This window comes from Cornus florida, unplaced genomic scaffold (genome assembly GCF_030987335.1).
Source record: "Cornus florida cultivar Cherokee Brave unplaced genomic scaffold, ASM3098733v1 CherokeeBrave_3.0.0_Hap2_Chr07, whole genome shotgun sequence".
NCBI classification, from domain to species: domain Eukaryota; kingdom Viridiplantae; phylum Streptophyta; class Magnoliopsida; order Cornales; family Cornaceae; genus Cornus; species Cornus florida.
The window spans coordinates 2193803-2211090 of NW_026775577.1; the positions used below are offsets into that span (position 1 = coordinate 2193803).

At 30.2% G+C, this 17288-nt stretch overlaps 1 protein-coding gene across 14 annotated transcripts in view; it reads right to left on the reverse strand.

The window, feature by feature from the left end:
• Positions 1 to 5329: 5329 nt before the first annotated feature.
• The window catches only part of LOC132315716 (bidirectional sugar transporter SWEET4-like), a 35999-nt gene continuing 24040 nt past the window's right edge, over positions 5330 to 17288 (reverse strand). The window contains exons 1-6 of one of the 14 annotated variants that reach the window (XR_009483773.1): positions 9882 to 10303; positions 8688 to 8753; positions 8351 to 8410; positions 7248 to 7427; positions 5975 to 6084; positions 5330 to 5861 (exon numbers count right to left, since the gene is read on the reverse strand). Coding sequence is in view for 6 of the 14 variants with exons in the window: in XM_059814073.1 (XP_059670056.1) it covers positions 5655 to 5861; positions 5965 to 6084; positions 6197 to 6226 (357 nt within the window). In the remaining 8 variants the exon portion in view is untranslated. The other 13 variants (XR_009483777.1, XR_009483771.1, XR_009483776.1 and 10 more) reach the window with 13 other exon arrangements.

Sequence of the window (17288 nt, forward strand, 5' to 3'; positions counted from 1 at the left end):
ATATGTAATATAATAATTTGTAAGGTAAAAATAATTTGTTTCTATTCTTTCATTCAAAAGAAAGAAGATTTTTTTATATTTAAACAAAAAATTGATTTATTTTATTATTATATTAGTTTTGGACTCACGTGAATGCATGTTAAGCCCAATTTAAACAATCAAAATTTTAACTTATAAATGTAATCAACTGTCAAAATTTTAACTCAGCTCAGTTCAAACAATAAAATTATGACACTCTAAATTCTGTCTATGTCATGTTGGGCTTGTCCCTGGTTCCTTAGACTCATGTTTGTTTACTAATCTGTTGGCCTCTGTCCACTCTTCGTGGGCTGGGCCTTTGATCATGGCCTGGCCATTGAATTTTGTACTTATTTCTCATTTATACAATATTTACATTCCCAAAAAATATATATATAATTTTTATGACAGTGATTGGAGCATTTCAATTTTGCATCTCAAAATATAAAACAGTCACATTTATTTTGATATGAAGTTGAATTTTGATTTTTGTGACTAAGTTGTGTTGAATATTTTTAAATTTTTTAATATAAATTGGATTGTGCTCTTTATAAAGAATGAAGACAAATTTTTTGTTTTATATGTTTTCAACCTTAATATATTTTATGTGTTTATGGTCTGATTTAAATATAAATTTTGCACTCAAATAATTTTTTTGCTCATGTGAAACCTTATACATAAAGAGTCTCACATTTAAAATTTTGCCTAGGTAGAGAGAGGATGGAACAAATTTGGATCAAGAGCATGTTCTCAGTGGAGAGAGAAAGTAATATGAAGAAGAGGGAGGGATGGTTCAGGGAGTACTACTCCCTGAAGAATAAGAGAATTAATTATGCACAAAAACTGATTTAAAAAATATTTTATACCAAACACCAAAAAATAACATTTTACATGAAATTTTTTGGTTTAAAAAATATTTTACTAAAAGTCAAACAACTCTGACTGATTTATATGATGAGAGACATTATCCTGATATCACTAAACCCATTAATATTTTGATAACATAAGTATTACTCAATAAAATTTATCCCACATTTTGAACTCACATTATTTAAAGATCAAATATTTGGATCTTGCAAATGTATACTTATATCACAGTGAAATTTCATCGTTTTACATTTTATAAAAATAACTTTTTCATTTTGAAAAAGTGAATGATGTAATGTGGGGCACATCTTTAATTTGCAAGGCGAGATGAGATGCTATTGTATTTCACTATTTTGTACTCCAGATATTTTCACACACTGCTTAAATGTCTTTTGCAAAGACTCCACGAGGCTTCAATCAGCATATCGACTAGTTGAGCATTGATTATTCAAATTTGTTGCATTACAAAAACATAAAAATAAAAATAAAGAAAAATAACATGATGCATTTTGTGATTCAATTGAAAATGTCCCTTTCATCGGTTGCAATTTATGTGGGTCATAACCGTATCATATCAATTTAAGGATATTATACTAAATAATTCAACCCAAATACAACCCGTTTAATAATCATATCAAAAATTCTAAATACAAACCCGACTTATTTATTAAACGGATTATACGTGACCTATTTATAAAAACAAAACATCATATTATTTAAATTACTAATAATTCTTTATCAAACAATAAAACCTGAAAAAAATATAAGTTTCAATCCAACTTAGTTGGATGTGTCTTGCTGCCCAAGTGGGGTGGGTGAGCCTCACGGTTCGGTGTGAGTACTAGAGTTCAAGCCATCCATCCTCTTCTTCTCCCTTTAACTACTAACTCCTAACCCCATTATAATTAGACAGATTAATCATGGGATCAATTTACTACTTAACTCATGATGTGTTAGCGTATTGTGTCAAATTTTACCTTTCTATTCCATCACATCACCCCTGGGACCTAGGTGAGTCCCACTCTAAAAATGCAATTTTTTTTTTTTTTTATATCCTCTACTTGAAGAAGTTGCAGTTGTCAAATTCAGCCCCTTGACTTGAATCGAAATGTCTGGATGGTGGAAAACTTCCCCAAAAAAATGTTTCTGGGCCGAGTAAATATTGATTGCCAGATAGGAAACACAGATACCTCTGCCCTATGTATAGACGCAACTATTAATATAAAAATAAAAAATGAATTGATTAATATAAAAATGAATTTATTTATATGCATGTGTTGATTAATAATATAAGTATAAAACTTTAATTTATTTTTTTTATTTTTATACTAATAGCTGTAATGACTTTTATATTATATATATAATTATTTCACTATTTTTTTCGTAATAGTGTTTTTATTGTAAATGAACAAATATTATTTTTGTAATATCATTTTATCTTACAGAAAAAAGTTTTAACACTTCGGTTTGGAATGTGTTCATATCATTTTTAAACTTATAGGGTAAACTTGTGTTAGAAATGTTTTAGAGTGTTGAGTACAGAAAGTGTGACAAAGTGTCCGGAATAATAAAAATTTGTCCAGAAAGTGTCCAAAGTAATAAAAATGTATTTTTATTTGTGAACATGTATATGAAGTGTCAGACACATATCCGAAGAGTATCGGACAAATTACAATTCCTTCATAGAAGTACTCCACTATATAAAAATGTACTCCAGTATATAAAATAAATAAAAATAAAAAATCTTAGTAGTTTGTAGTGAACATAATATGATTCCAATTTACAACTAACAAAGAGACACTAACCATGTCCTCGAAGGGTGCCGTTGCCGGTGTCACCGTAAACAATGGACTTTGGTTTACTTCACAATATATTAATATTTTATTGGTTGATTAAGAGAAAAATAAATAAATAAATAAATTTAAATTTAAATTTTCTCCAATTCTATGTGACAAAACACAATGTCAATATAAATCTAAAAGAAAAAGAATTGTAATTTGTAAGCAACAACATTGTACATTATTAATCATTGTCGACAAAATAATTGAACATTATAATTGAGATAAAAATCAAAATGAGAGATAGTAGATTAAGAAGATAAGCACATGTGAAAAAAAAAATTACTAAATACCGAGGAGTGACATGATTCTGTTAGGGAAAAGGAAATATCAAAAGTACCTACTCCAAAAATAAAAGGAAAAAAAAAAATCAAATTTCACATGAATTGAGCTAATAAGAAAAAATATGATGACAAGTAATTCGAATGAGACTATAGCCTTGAATAGAGCAAAATAAAAAATTAAGACTCATGCGCAACTTCAAGTAGTTGCAAAGGAGGTTTTATTGAATTGGGTATAGAATCGTCATTTAATGAATAGCCTAATTGTTAGTTTTTATAATTAGTTGATCCTATAAACATCTTGGCAATTTCTATATATTTAGAAGTCTAAAGAAGAGCAGTTTAAATGAATATGCAACTTTGTTACTGAATCAACAATTTTCGACAATGGTAATTGCATTGAATTGGGTAATTTATGTTAATTAAATTAATGGTAACGTCAAATTGGTGGCAATAAACTTATATATGTATATTCCTATATATATATATATATGTATATATATTATACTAATTTTTCACACCAAAATAGAAATAAATGAACAATGAAATAGACATGCATATATATAATAATTGGGTTTGGGTGGTTGGGCTCCGAAGACGAGCCGAACCCAGTGTTTGAATCCGAATTACCGAAAGCCCTCTATCAAAACTACTCCCTGTGATTAATAGTATATCAAATGAACCAATTCAGAAGGTAACATGTGAGCTAATATGGTCACGCGATAAACATGTGACTAGCATTTGTTGCATAAATAAATTCTTGTCTCAAAAATACCAGTTCTAGTTACAAGTTACAACTTCTATATATGGATATAAAAAATGATACATATATATATAGATATATTATTATCTTGATCAAGAAATTTACACATACAGTGTGAAAATTTATACTAATGCTCTTAAAAGTGAAAATTTTAGAACTAAGCGACAAATTACACATTGTGTATATACGTGCAATTAAAAAAAAATCATGAAACATTTAATATGTACTAACTGGAACAACATCCATCCAAGCTATGGAGTAGAATTGAAGCAATTAGCTCATAGTAAGTTTTTTTTTTTTTTTTTTATTTAAGAAAAATGTGTAAGAGCTAATAAAATGTTGATCCCAGGTGATACGTACAATGACAAAGATATTTTTTGGCGGTTACCGTTTGAGAGCTATTGAGGAGCCGAACCAACTAATGCCCATAGGTGGGCCTCTTTGTTTTCTGCAGCCCAGACCCATTTTCTTGCATCATTTATGGTCGAATCTTGGGCTGTTCAGGCCCATGCTGAGAATTGTTTACCAGCAGGTCCACTTGTTGTGTGTGCTATGATCCGTGGACCATTTAAAGAAGGCCCATCAGTGACTATGGATTTGAATGGTTTGGTGGATTACATTCCGAATTAGCTTTCTGCCTATTTCACTGCACATCTTGTGATGGGCTCTTTGCCGCCCGGCGGATTTATGTTGGGTTCCTTCCGGTCTATTTGAGTTGCAGTGTGTTAAGAATGCCTCATCTTCAGTTTCCATGAATTTTGGAGACGAAGGAACCGTTTTTCAAGATTCTAAGGGCTTCGTCTTGCAGGTGGTTGTTGCCGATATCTTGACATAGCCATATTAAGTCTCTAAGACTTTCCACACAGTAGTTTGATTAGGAAGGTAGAATGGAAAGCTCCATGTATTGGTCTATATGCTTTTAAAGTGTGCCTGAAACATGAAACAACCAAATGATCGAATTATGGAAGCAGGATTACTAGTCTTGAATCTTGATAAGTAAAAAAATGCATGTGTCAGGCAAGAGATACAGCAAGTGGTATAAGAATGGAGAGGATCGAGTAATTAAATTAATGAATAAACAAAAAAACAAACATATATATATATATATATATGAGCATTCATGTTCCATATATATTGGTACTTAGTAGCAAAAAATTCATATACCTTCAAAGTAACAGACATGTATTTAGAAAAAAAAGAAAATTATCGACAACAGTATAGTGGAAATTCATGGTTTTGGACATTTAGGTACATATAAGTGCCAGCTTCACTCATTCTCATCAAACATACACATATCAATTATAGCTTGGCAAGTGGCATTGTTTAGTCTTAGCATGACGCAAAACACAAATGCAAGACCAAACCCTTAATTCTATGCTTCACACAGTCATTTCAAGGTTGACTACAAAATTAAGAAAAACTTCCAACAGCCCAAAATCTGATTTTTGTCTCCTGCGTTCAATTTTCTAAATAAAGCTATTTAAAATTTTAGAAACAAACAAAAAAAAAGCTAAATAAGGATTCTAATGAGCTTGTATCCTCAGTGGGGAATCCAAAGAGCATCACAAAAAAATCTCGATCCAATGAGAATTGCTGAAATGATTATCCTTAGAATAGCCTCTTATATACAAATAGTATTCTATGAATCCCAAAAAAAATTGCAATAATTTTTTTTTTTAAGAAAGAAAATAGTACAATTTAGGAGATTTCTTAAACTAATATTTACAATAGCCTCTTCCATACAAATAGTTTTTTCATGGAAATTTGAGAAGAGAGCAATTTAAATCTTCCTAAATGCAGAGAACATGAAACAACTACCACGAATCAAATTATGAAAGCAGGATTGCTAGTCCGTCGGTAGCATTTGACAAGTAAAACAAAGCATCCTCATCTCTCCGTCATCCTCTGCATCCTCATCTCTCCTCTCTCCGACATCCTCTGCATCCTCATCTCTCCTCTCCCCGTCATCCTCTGCATCCTCTCCCCAGTAAGAAGTGGAAGGTTCAACCAATTCCAATTCTGAGCATGGTTGTTGTAGATGAGGTAAATGGTGATTTGGCCCACTGTAGAGACTATTCCCACAACACTAGGAACCTGCAAATAACAAACCACTCAAGAATATACTTAACTTGTTAGTTTAAATCACTAATTTCTCTACCTTAATAACCTTAAAACAAAGTTCAAGCTATGAATGTACTGTGACAAACCAATTGCCCACCAGCACAGAATCTACTAACGAAGTGATAGAATTGATGCACCCCGCCAAAGCTGGAATAATTGGCATAAATTCAAAACTCTCAGTTTGAAGTACCCGCCACTAATAAAAAAATAAAATAAGATTGAATAAATGGAAAGAAAAAATAAATAAATAAGTAGATAAAAGAAAATAGCAGCATTCTACTGTTGGAATTGGAATTGGAGTGCAGTACATTATCACAGGAAAAACCGTGCAGACCCATCACACATAATAGGTTTTGTTATCTAGGTTCTCAAATGCATTAGACGCTACCATCAGCATGGTAACCAGAAGACTAATCACTCCAACACCAATAAACAGGTTTCTCTGAAAATTTAGAAAATAACTTATAAACATGTATATATATATATGCAATGATATTTACAAACTCCACGCTTATTATCTATAGCCATAATAGGTTTGTGCAACATGACAGGTACAAATAATATACATACAGGGAAGGCAAAAAAAAAAAAAAATCTTATTGCATAAGCACTGCAAGAACAGTTATTCAAGCAGGCTAATTTACATTCTGCGTCACTCCCAACAGGCAAAGATTGAGGATTTTGAGGCAATCCCATGTGTGGATTTTCCGGAATCAATCTTGTTCCCCATTTGCAGTACTGGTATTCCCACACTGCAGTACAATATTTCTCTCCCACCCGCTAGAATAATCACTCAAATTCCAATCATCCATGGACTTAATATTAAACTCATGCAAACAATTACAGAAGGGTTGAATAATCTGATTGCAGGCACCAAATAACCCACAATAAGCATTAAATTCACATTGTTCTTTTGGTTGAGACCAAAACAAATTCCATTCCTTTGTAGTTTCCAACCAAGTGAGTTGTTTAATTTGCCCTGAAATATCCATAATAAATCTAGAAAAAATTGAAGGATTATAAAGAGAATAGGTAAAATAACTCTCATTTTCATTGTTAACATAACTAAAATCATAGATATAATTCAACCTCATTTCTGGTACTAAACTGAAAATATGACCATTCCAAGCCCCACTAGTCCAGTATCACTCAGACCTATTCCACCAAATAAGATACTGACTACCATTTGGGTCTAGCTCAAGAGAGAATATCCTGCTGTAGGAATCTCTGAATTCTTCCTTGGGGTAAGAAGTTGATTTTTATTATAATTCTTCCAATTAATTACAGTATATAGCAAACATGCCAAACAAGTAATTTTAGAAGTAACTAAATAACATAAAGTAACAAGAGAATACTTACCCTTCTGACATTAGTGCCAAAACATTAAAAAAGTGCCGATATAGAGTAATTCAAGGGAAAGGCCAAATGAATTCACATAAAATATCCCATCATCTGGATGAAACCCAGGACTGGCGTACAAGAGCCAAAATCCACAATTCGTAGCAGTCGCCACAAACAAGTACGGCTCATTGTTTTTCTCTTGTACAAGAAGAGTCATGTAAATAAATGTATTTAGTCAGTCATTAGGCGTCACTACCATTACGCATTTTAGTATTAAAAATATTATATATCAAATACAAATTACTGATCATTAAATATGTTTAAATTATTTCTAATTTAGTGTTAAATAAAAATACTAATATAAATAAAATTCATATACCTTCAAAGTAACAGACATGTATTTAGAAAAAAAAGAAAAAAAATTATCAACAAGAGTGGAGTGGAAATTCATGGTTTTGGACATTTACGTACATATAAACACAATTATACACAATTATTTTAAGAAGAAGTACAAGTCTGTTCACCTGCCACCAATCTCACACCATATGTGGCAGCTTCACTCAAAACATCTAATTGTGATGTGCATTGGCAATAATCTAAGATTAGTAAACAATGTGGGGAAAAGAAATGTCAGAACAACTAAGCAATTTTTTTTATATATTTATCTTGACCAAGAAATTTACACCCAAAAGCGAAAATTTTAAATTACACATATTGTGTATATACGTGCAATTAAAAAAAAAAATTCATGAAACATGTTATATGTACTAACCGGAACATCCAAGCTAAAGAGTAGAATTGAAGCAATTAGCCATATGTGTGTGTGTGAATATGAGCATTCATGTTCCATATATATAGGTACTTAGTAGCAAACAATTCATATATCTCCAAAGTAACAGACATGTATTTAGAGAAAAAGAAAAATGATCGAACCAAAACTTCGTGCTTCTTAAAGTCCTAAATATCTAGAATCACGTAATTCACTTGCATAGATATATATCTGATTAAGATAAACTAAAAAGAGGCTTCCTATCATAATTGGTCATTTTAAAACCAACATCATTGCTACAACGGTAAGAGGATTTATATAATTCAATTAGCTGGGCAAAAAAAAAACATACCTATTTCCTTTTTTCCTATTCCTCCCATGCCAATCAACTCTCTTCTTTCAGGAAAGAGACCTATATTATTAGAACAAAAGAGGAAAAGTTTTAAAAGCATTAATAAACTTGTAAAACATATATTCTGAAATTGAAAATTAAACTTCCAAGTCTTTAATTCCCATTAATAAATTGTTCGAGCATCACATCATAACAATATTATATATATGTATGTAGAAACAATAACAAAAACAAACAATCAGTACGTAAAACATGAGTACGTAAAACATGAATAAATATACGTAACCAATAGCTAAAAATGCCAATTAAAATTTTAGAAAAAGTATGAGTTTGTTACCTGATGACTGAGGAGGCACGTTTCTTGAACCTTGTTCTTGCTAAAGGTTAAGGCCCAATGCTAACCCTGAAAATAAGAAAACACTCAAGTTGTGAGGAAGAGGTTTCACAATCTCACTCATAACAATTAAAACACCAACAATCCGTATCATGTATCAACCCAACCCAACCCAAATATGCTTTCAGTCAAAATGTTGGACACTTATCCATAGAAAGAGGTGTGATTACGGATAGGTGTGATTAGCACATATTATACTCAGCTCTTATGTTAAATTAATCCAATAACAAAGTACAATGCATCAGTTTAGGAATAATCTTCAAAATTAACAAATCGATATCCTGATATTCTGCATTCTAATAACAAAATAAAATCAAAAACCAAAATTTGAAAACAAAAATATGGCAGAAAGATTGAATATATCCTTCATGCATTACACAAATTGTATTTCACATCCAGTATTTCTCAATGGGGTGGGCTAAATCAATATATATCAACCAAAATCAACGGTTGTTTAATTCAATTTTAGTTAACTAACAATGTTTCTTTAGACAAATGACTGATTAAGGCATAGAAAATCCAATTTGGGTAATTAATAAAAAAAAATTACCAATTTATTTCTGAACAATTCACCACTCAGTATCCTATCTCTTCTTTTGACCAATTTACTAATCCTATTTCAGAATCTACTAGTGGAAGCAGAGTATGAGGTAGTTCCTGGCAAGCCCCTTCGAACACTATGGAATTCACTCAAAAGCATGCTTTTTGTAAGTATTTTAATTTTCAAGAAGTAACTTTAGAGCTTTACCCTATATTAAGTACTTTTGCTTGTCAAAGTTCTTGTTATGATCTTCAAGAAGCTTGGCATGTTGATAAAAATTATTTCAGATTTAATCTCTGCAGATTTCTAATCCAATCAGAATTTTTTTTTCTTTTTTCTTTTTTCATGCCCAGATTCAAATTTTCTTATAGACAAAAAAAAAAAAAAAAACACGGAAATAGAAGTTATAGAAATTAAAAAAAAAAAAAAAAAGTTTATTTGTTGTGCTGAAATAAAATGTAGATTACCTCAAAATGCTTGTAAATATATATATATAAAAAGATCATAAAAAATTTCACCAAATAGGATTTAGTTTGCAAAACAAGAATAACAGACGTTGATTTAGAAAAAAATATTAAAACAAAACCCATACATACAAGTTAGCAGTTGCAGAGAGGGAGGGGGGGCAAGCTTGAGATTTGAGAGACAGCGGGCCAGCGGCCGAAGCTTGCGAACGGCGAACCCGAACTGGAACAGCGGGCGATGGAAACTGAAGGATATGGGTTTTGATTTTTTGAACAATCTGAAATGATATGCCGATATGGGTCTTGAACTTTTGAGTCTTGCAGACAGATAGATAAACTGAAATATATGGGTTTTGAACTTCTGATTCTTGTAGATCTTGTACTTTGCAGTTGCGGATAGAGAGAGGGCAAGTTCAGAGTTGAGAACGAGTATAACGATGGAGGCGATTGGGGAGGCTGAAATGATTTGCCCTAAAAATATATATATATTTTTTCTGGAGGCCGAAATTCATAAGAGCATGCAGATGTGGGAGTAAAAGTGAATCAGACGGTTTAAAATAGTTATTCGTGTGCATTTTAAGAACAGTATTGAATGGTTGAAAATTTGTCTGATTACGTTTTCTTCATAGGTGTGGACAGTTGGGGTTGGCTCTAGGTCATGAGTCGGATAGGAAAAGTTGAATGTTCAATTCTTATTGGTCCAAAATGTTACCACTTATTTATATGCCATTATAGTGCTTTTGGGAAGTTAAAACCATGATTGAATAGGATTTATTATTTCCTTAAAATGTTTTTTACTTAGCAATAAATTGTCACCGTAAGAATAATATTAGAGTAGTTCGATTGTTGTGCTTATGAGTACCTTATCCTTTCCTCTCTAATCACTTATTCATCCATCGGCCTATAAATTTTGAGTCCCTAGGCAATCGCCTTGGGTTAGACGGATCTGGACTTATTTGACTTGGACCTTTATTATTGTAGTATAGCAGCTGAGTTGACTTGAGCTTTGTGTAGGTGGGCTAATTCTATTAATAATTTTTTTTTTTTTGAAGGCTGAGCTAAAATTAGTATAGACAAATGTCAGTATCCGATACAAACACAACACGGATAATACTCCTTCAAAGAGGTACTCCAATATATAAAAATGTACTTCAATATATAAATAAATAAAAATAAAAAAACTGTAGTGGTTTGTAGTGAACATAATATAATTACAATTTACACCTAACGAAGAGTCACTAATCACGTCCTCAAAGGGTGCCGCTGCCATTGTCACCGTCCACAATGGGCTTCGGTTTACTTCACAATTTATTAATATTTTATTGGTTGATTTAGAGAAAAATAAATAAATAAATTGAATTTAAATTTTTTCTAATTCCATGTCTAAACACAACTTCAATATAAATCTAAAAGAAAAAAATTATAATTTGTAAGCAACAACATTGTACATTATTAATGATTGTCAACAAAATAATTGAACATTATAATTGAGATAAAAATCAAAATGAGAGATGGTAGATTAAGCAGATCCGTACATGTGAAAAAAAAATATGGAGGAGTGACATATTCTGTTAGGGGAATGGAAATATCAAAAGTATTTACCCAAAAATAAATAAATAAATAAAATTTAACGTGAATTGAGCTTGTAAGAAAAAAATATGGTGACAAGTAATTTGAATGAGACTATAGTCTTAGATAGAGCAAAATGAAAAATTAGAACTCATGCAGCAAATTCAAGTAGTTGCAAAGAAAGTTTTACTGAATTGAGTATATATAATCGTTATTCAATGAATATAATTGTTAGTTTTTATAATTAATTGATCCTATATTCAATTGCAGTACTTAATAAACATCAATGTTGGCAATTTCTATATATTTAGAAGTCTAAAGAAAAGTAGTTTAAATGAATATGCAACTTAGTTACTGAATCAACAATTTCCGGCAATGATCATTGCATTGAATTGGCTAATTTTATTAGCAGCCAAGGCATGTTAATTAAATTTATGATCACTCCACCATTTTCAAATTGGTGGCAATAAACTTATATATGTATATTCTTATTTATATATATGATAATATGTATATATGTTAGACTAATTTTTCACACCAAAATAGAAATAAATGAACAATGAAATAGACATGCATAATTCGAAAAAATAAAATCATTTTACCATATTTTTCTCAGAAAATATTTTCTTTTTTTAGGTAAAATATTTTCTTTTATTATTATATTTTGGTGGTTTACAAAGGTCGAGGTTGAGATTGAGTCTATCGGACAGAGCATATAAAATAACTTGTCGAAAATTAATGAGTAAGTTATTTTGATTAAATTTTAATATTTTTTTTTCTTCGTAAATTTTACAACAACCAAACATTATACCTGTTTACCTGTTTGATCATTGATGAGTTCCCTCCCTAATCAATTCAATTATCAAAGGATAACTGCACTGGTGACACTATATCACACACACACACACACACACACATATATATAATAGATGAAATTTGGTACTAGATCCTCAAATTATACCTCTAGGCATTTGTGAATTGGGTGATTGTTGGTTTATTATATACCCATTTTACTTGGAATCAAATATACGGTCCTAACTTGTAACTTATTTGTATTGAGAGCTTATTAAATGTAATTTATTTTGGTGTTAATTTATATAAGTATGTATTTTCCAAAATGTTAATTGAAATGGAAGTCATTTACAAGCTTGCTCATCCAATTTAGTATAAGAATATTTAATCAGTACACCAAGTCGGAACTGTGGGACTCCCCTCTTAAATGGAGATGAGATGAGATGATGGCCTTATTGGATTATGACAATTTTGCAGAATTAAAATTGGAGAAAAATGAGTTCAAACTTTAAATTATTATTATTTTTTTTCAGTTCCAATTTCAAAACACCATTCTATACAACTAAAAGAGAGCACAAATTCATTCACAGTCTAAAAAAGATTTCTACTATATACAAATAAATATACTAATTAATGAATTCATCTATTAAGACTTACCTCGCAACGTGTAAATATTGTTTCCTTTTCACACTCTCTTCTTAGTTTCATGATTTATTTCAAAACACATCTACAAAATTATCCAAATGTGAATGTCATATATAAAATAGACTCTCCTACACGAGTGACATCGCGTTATAGTATTATAAATCAATTATATCTTGTCACATAAAAAAAAGTGCATCCATTAAAACATTTATCATTATTTGTATAGACAGGTTGCGACAATAAAACTCAGCAATGCAACTTGAAGCACTTAATTAATATTATTGTTTACGGATAAGGTCATTGGGAACAAAACTAATCCAACTTGTGTCATTGGGACCAAACTAAATAAACTTTGTACAAAATTGAATTTAGTTTGGTTGTTCTAATTCTATAATAATTTTGTCAACTTTTATTTATTTATTTTTGAATAAGAACAATACCAAGCTACTTTTTTCTTTTCATCTTAAAATTCTTACATAACTCGTAGAAACAACTTCAAAATGCATACTGTCAAACCATGATCTCTCAGCTAAGCTTATCCAGTATGCAAAACATGGTCCAGTGTCCAAGTTCATGTCCTTCTGTTTGATATTTAATTCATCTTTTAATGATAAGCATTATTATAAACGAAGTCGAGTTATGGTGGGCTGCTTTGTTAGGCAAATATTTATGCTTATAACACATAGTAAAATGATTTTCCCGTCCAGGAGTTTGGACAAAAAAAATTTAACTTTTATTTGATCACCGCATGTCAAATATAAACAAAGTGTGATCCTCAATTTCCTTAACTTTTATATTTATGACTAATTAAATAGATCCGATCAAAGATTCTTGCGTAGTTCTTTCATCCAAATATCACTACTCTAGCACAAGGATTTTAATTTTTTTTTGTAAATTGCTGTGTTTTTAGGTATCCAAAATTGTGCCAAGCCTAATTACAAACGTCAATGTAGAATGATTTTTTTTTAATAAATGTCATTTTTCTTAGCATGACATCGTATATAACACTCTTGTAATACACTGTACCATATACAAAAAAAATATTTAGAGTTTGATGTATGTCATCAAGAGAGAATAAATTAGTACCTAATAGTTAAAGAGTGTTCACTTGACAAAGTCTTTCGGTGAATCTCCATGACATCTGTATACATTTTCTCAAATCACATACATATCTATATATTTGTTGTGAGTTTGATGTATGTCATCAAGAGAGAATAAATTAGTACCTAATAGTTGAAGAGTGTTCACTTGACAAAGTCTTTCGGTGAATCTCCATGACATCTGTATACATTTTCTCAAATCACATACATATCTATATATTTGTTGTGTTGTGGTGTTGTTTATTTATTTTAATTTTTTCTAACTCAATGGAGGAACTGAGCCAAACGAGCATACTAATGACTGGCCAATGAAATTTGACAAACTTAATTGGCCGGTCATGATCATTTGCATGAGAAATTATTACATAATTTTATTTATTTATTTATTTATTATTATTATTATTTATTTATTTATTATTATTATTATTATTATTTTGTGTGTTACTTTTTGGACCGAACCAATAACCCCGAATCAAATAATAACTTTTTTAACAGTAAAACAAAGGGTTCATTTCTTATAAGTTACAATAGGTGGAAACAATACAGTAGATTGCTTGCTCACGGAATGGAAATTAATGAGTACCAGTCCAAGTCCTAAAGTGGGTCCGTGGGATCCACTTTGAAAAGCCCAATTCAAACGTATTAAACAAATGGACTGAGTGGTGATATGTCGGCCGAGGAGGCCAGCCCAATTTTGACTTTTGACTTTTCAAGATCAATTAAGGGAAGGGTGGTGTAAAGTTAAAATTGACCACATCTGTTGGAAGGTTTAGACCTTTTTATTTTTTTATTATTATTATTTTTTTTACTAGTTTAATTGTGAACAAGCAAACTAAAAAGGCATAGCACTTAACCCTATTATTTAAGGTTTCTATTTTTTTGAAAAATTGTTTTGGGCCAATCACCATGTGACATGTCAATAAATGTGTCTTTAAGTTATAATTAACTTTTTATTAATGTGTCATGTGGTGATTGGTTAAAATCGATAATTTTAAGAACATGTAATAATTTCTCTAATATTTATTTAGTTTTTTTTGTTCAAGTGTCAAATGGTAATAGGTCGGAACTATAGGATCAATTTATTTATTATAACACCAATTTATTTATTAAAAAAATTTTATAGCATAAACAAAGTTATGTTTTAGATTCTTAGACTACTTTAGAATATTAGAGAGTTTATATAAATTAATAGATTTTGAAATATTCTAAAGGTAAAGAATTTTATAAATATATAGATATTTGTAAAAAATTCTAAAAGTTAGATATTTTATCAGGCACTACCGAATAGAATTTCTATAAATAAATCCCTCCCTTAAAGTTGAACCAACGTGCTAGTGAGGTAGTGGTTGATTTTACTTATCAACATAAGATGATCTGATGTGAAATTTTTTATAAATTTCGTTTTCAATGCAAAATATTTTGTTTAGGAAAATATTTTTTATTTTTTTGATAAAATATTTTCTTTTATTTTTATATTTTGGTATTTTACAAAGGTCGAAGTCGAGATTAAAATCGAATCCATCAGAATAACTTCAAAAATTAACGAGTAAGTTATTTTAGTCAAAGTTATTATATTTTTTTTAGTAAATATTTTGGGACAACCATCCATTAGAAAATAAAATAAATATTTAAAAAATATATATATATATTTTACATCCAAACAAAGGAGCCGATTAAATATGATATTTCATCCCTCGAAAGTAATGGATCTCACATGGCCTATTCTTCTCAACAATGGACGGCCCAATCAAATTCAAATAAAACTCGACCCAATTTATGATCTCAACTTCCCAAATCTCGCGGTTGATGTATTTAGAAAAAAGTAGTACTGTAATAAAACATTCAGGTTATACACAGATATCTAAATATATATATAATAAGGATGATTTTGTAATTTTATGTAATTATAACAACCTGATGATAATTGGCTGACCTCATTTTTACATCATTAAGGATATTTAATAAGTATAGTATAGATAATTATCTATACTATACTCATTTTTAATAAGTATAATATAGATAATGAATATTTACATGGGTATAGGCCCACTGACCATAAAGGCAACAAAAAAGAGCTCAACCTATCTAGGTTAGCCGTGGGAGGCCCAATCAACTTGTTACATATAGACTGACCCAAAAGAAATTGGCACATTTAGAATTGCCCATCAACTTGATAACTGGTGACACTATATCATATATATATATATATATATAATCTTATAGATGAAATTTGGTACTAGATTCTCAAATTAGACCTCTAGGCATTTGTGAATTGGGTGATTGTTAGTTTATTATATACCCATTTTACTTGGGATCAAATATACGGTCTTAAGTTGTAATTTATTTGCCTTGAGGGCTTATTATATGTAATTTATTTTGGTACTAAATTATATAAGTATGTATTCTCAAAAATGTTAATTGAATTGGAAGTCATTTACTAGCTTGTATTGAGATAATATATATATATATATATATATTATATTTTGTGTTCTTTGTCCCTTATTTCCTCCTTAAATTACATTTTGACATAATATTTGATATGAGAATATCATAAGAGAAATTTTTAGCCAAAAATAGAATATTGATTGAAGTGATTTATGGTATTGATTTCATTAATGTATTTTCCATATTTATCACCTTTATTCTTTCCTCTATAAATAGAGGTGATCCAATATATACAAAGTTTAAGAGAGACTATAATAAATAAAGATGATGTAGCTCTTTTAGTTTTGTGTGTGCTTCATTTTCTATTTCTCTCTTCAACTTTAACATGGTATCGTTTGCATTTCCCCCGCTTTGTTGGCCGCTTTGTTACGGCCATGATCCTAGATCGTTTGCACTTTGTTTTCAGATGGATTACCCGGATGTCTCTGGCCATTTCCCGGCTTTGTTCCGACCCATTTCCCCGGTGTTGTTTTGGCCATTTCGTCAGCATTGTTCCAACCTTTCAGATGTTTTTCTCTCTACCACTCTTTTTAAAATTTAATCTCCAAACTCAAGTTGGCTTTGAAAAACTCATCTTAACTTTGCGGTAGAATATTGACTTTGTGCGTGCTTCATTTTCTATTTCTCTTTTCAACTTTAATAGCTTGCTTAACCAATTTAGTATAAGATTATTTAATTAGTATACTAAGTCCGAGCTGTCCGACTCCTCTTAAATGGAGATGAAATGAGATGATAGCCTTATTGGATTATAACAATTTTGTGGAATTAAAAACGAAGAAAAATGAGTTTAAATTTTAAATTTTAAATTAACAACTTACCTTGCAACGTGTAAATATTGTTTTATTTTCACACTCTCCTCTTGCCTCGTAATTTTAACGTGGACGTCATTTAGGAAATAGATTCTCGAACACAGTGATATCACATTATAATATTATAAATCAACTATATCTTGTCAGGTAAAGAAAAATACACCAATTAAAACATTTCT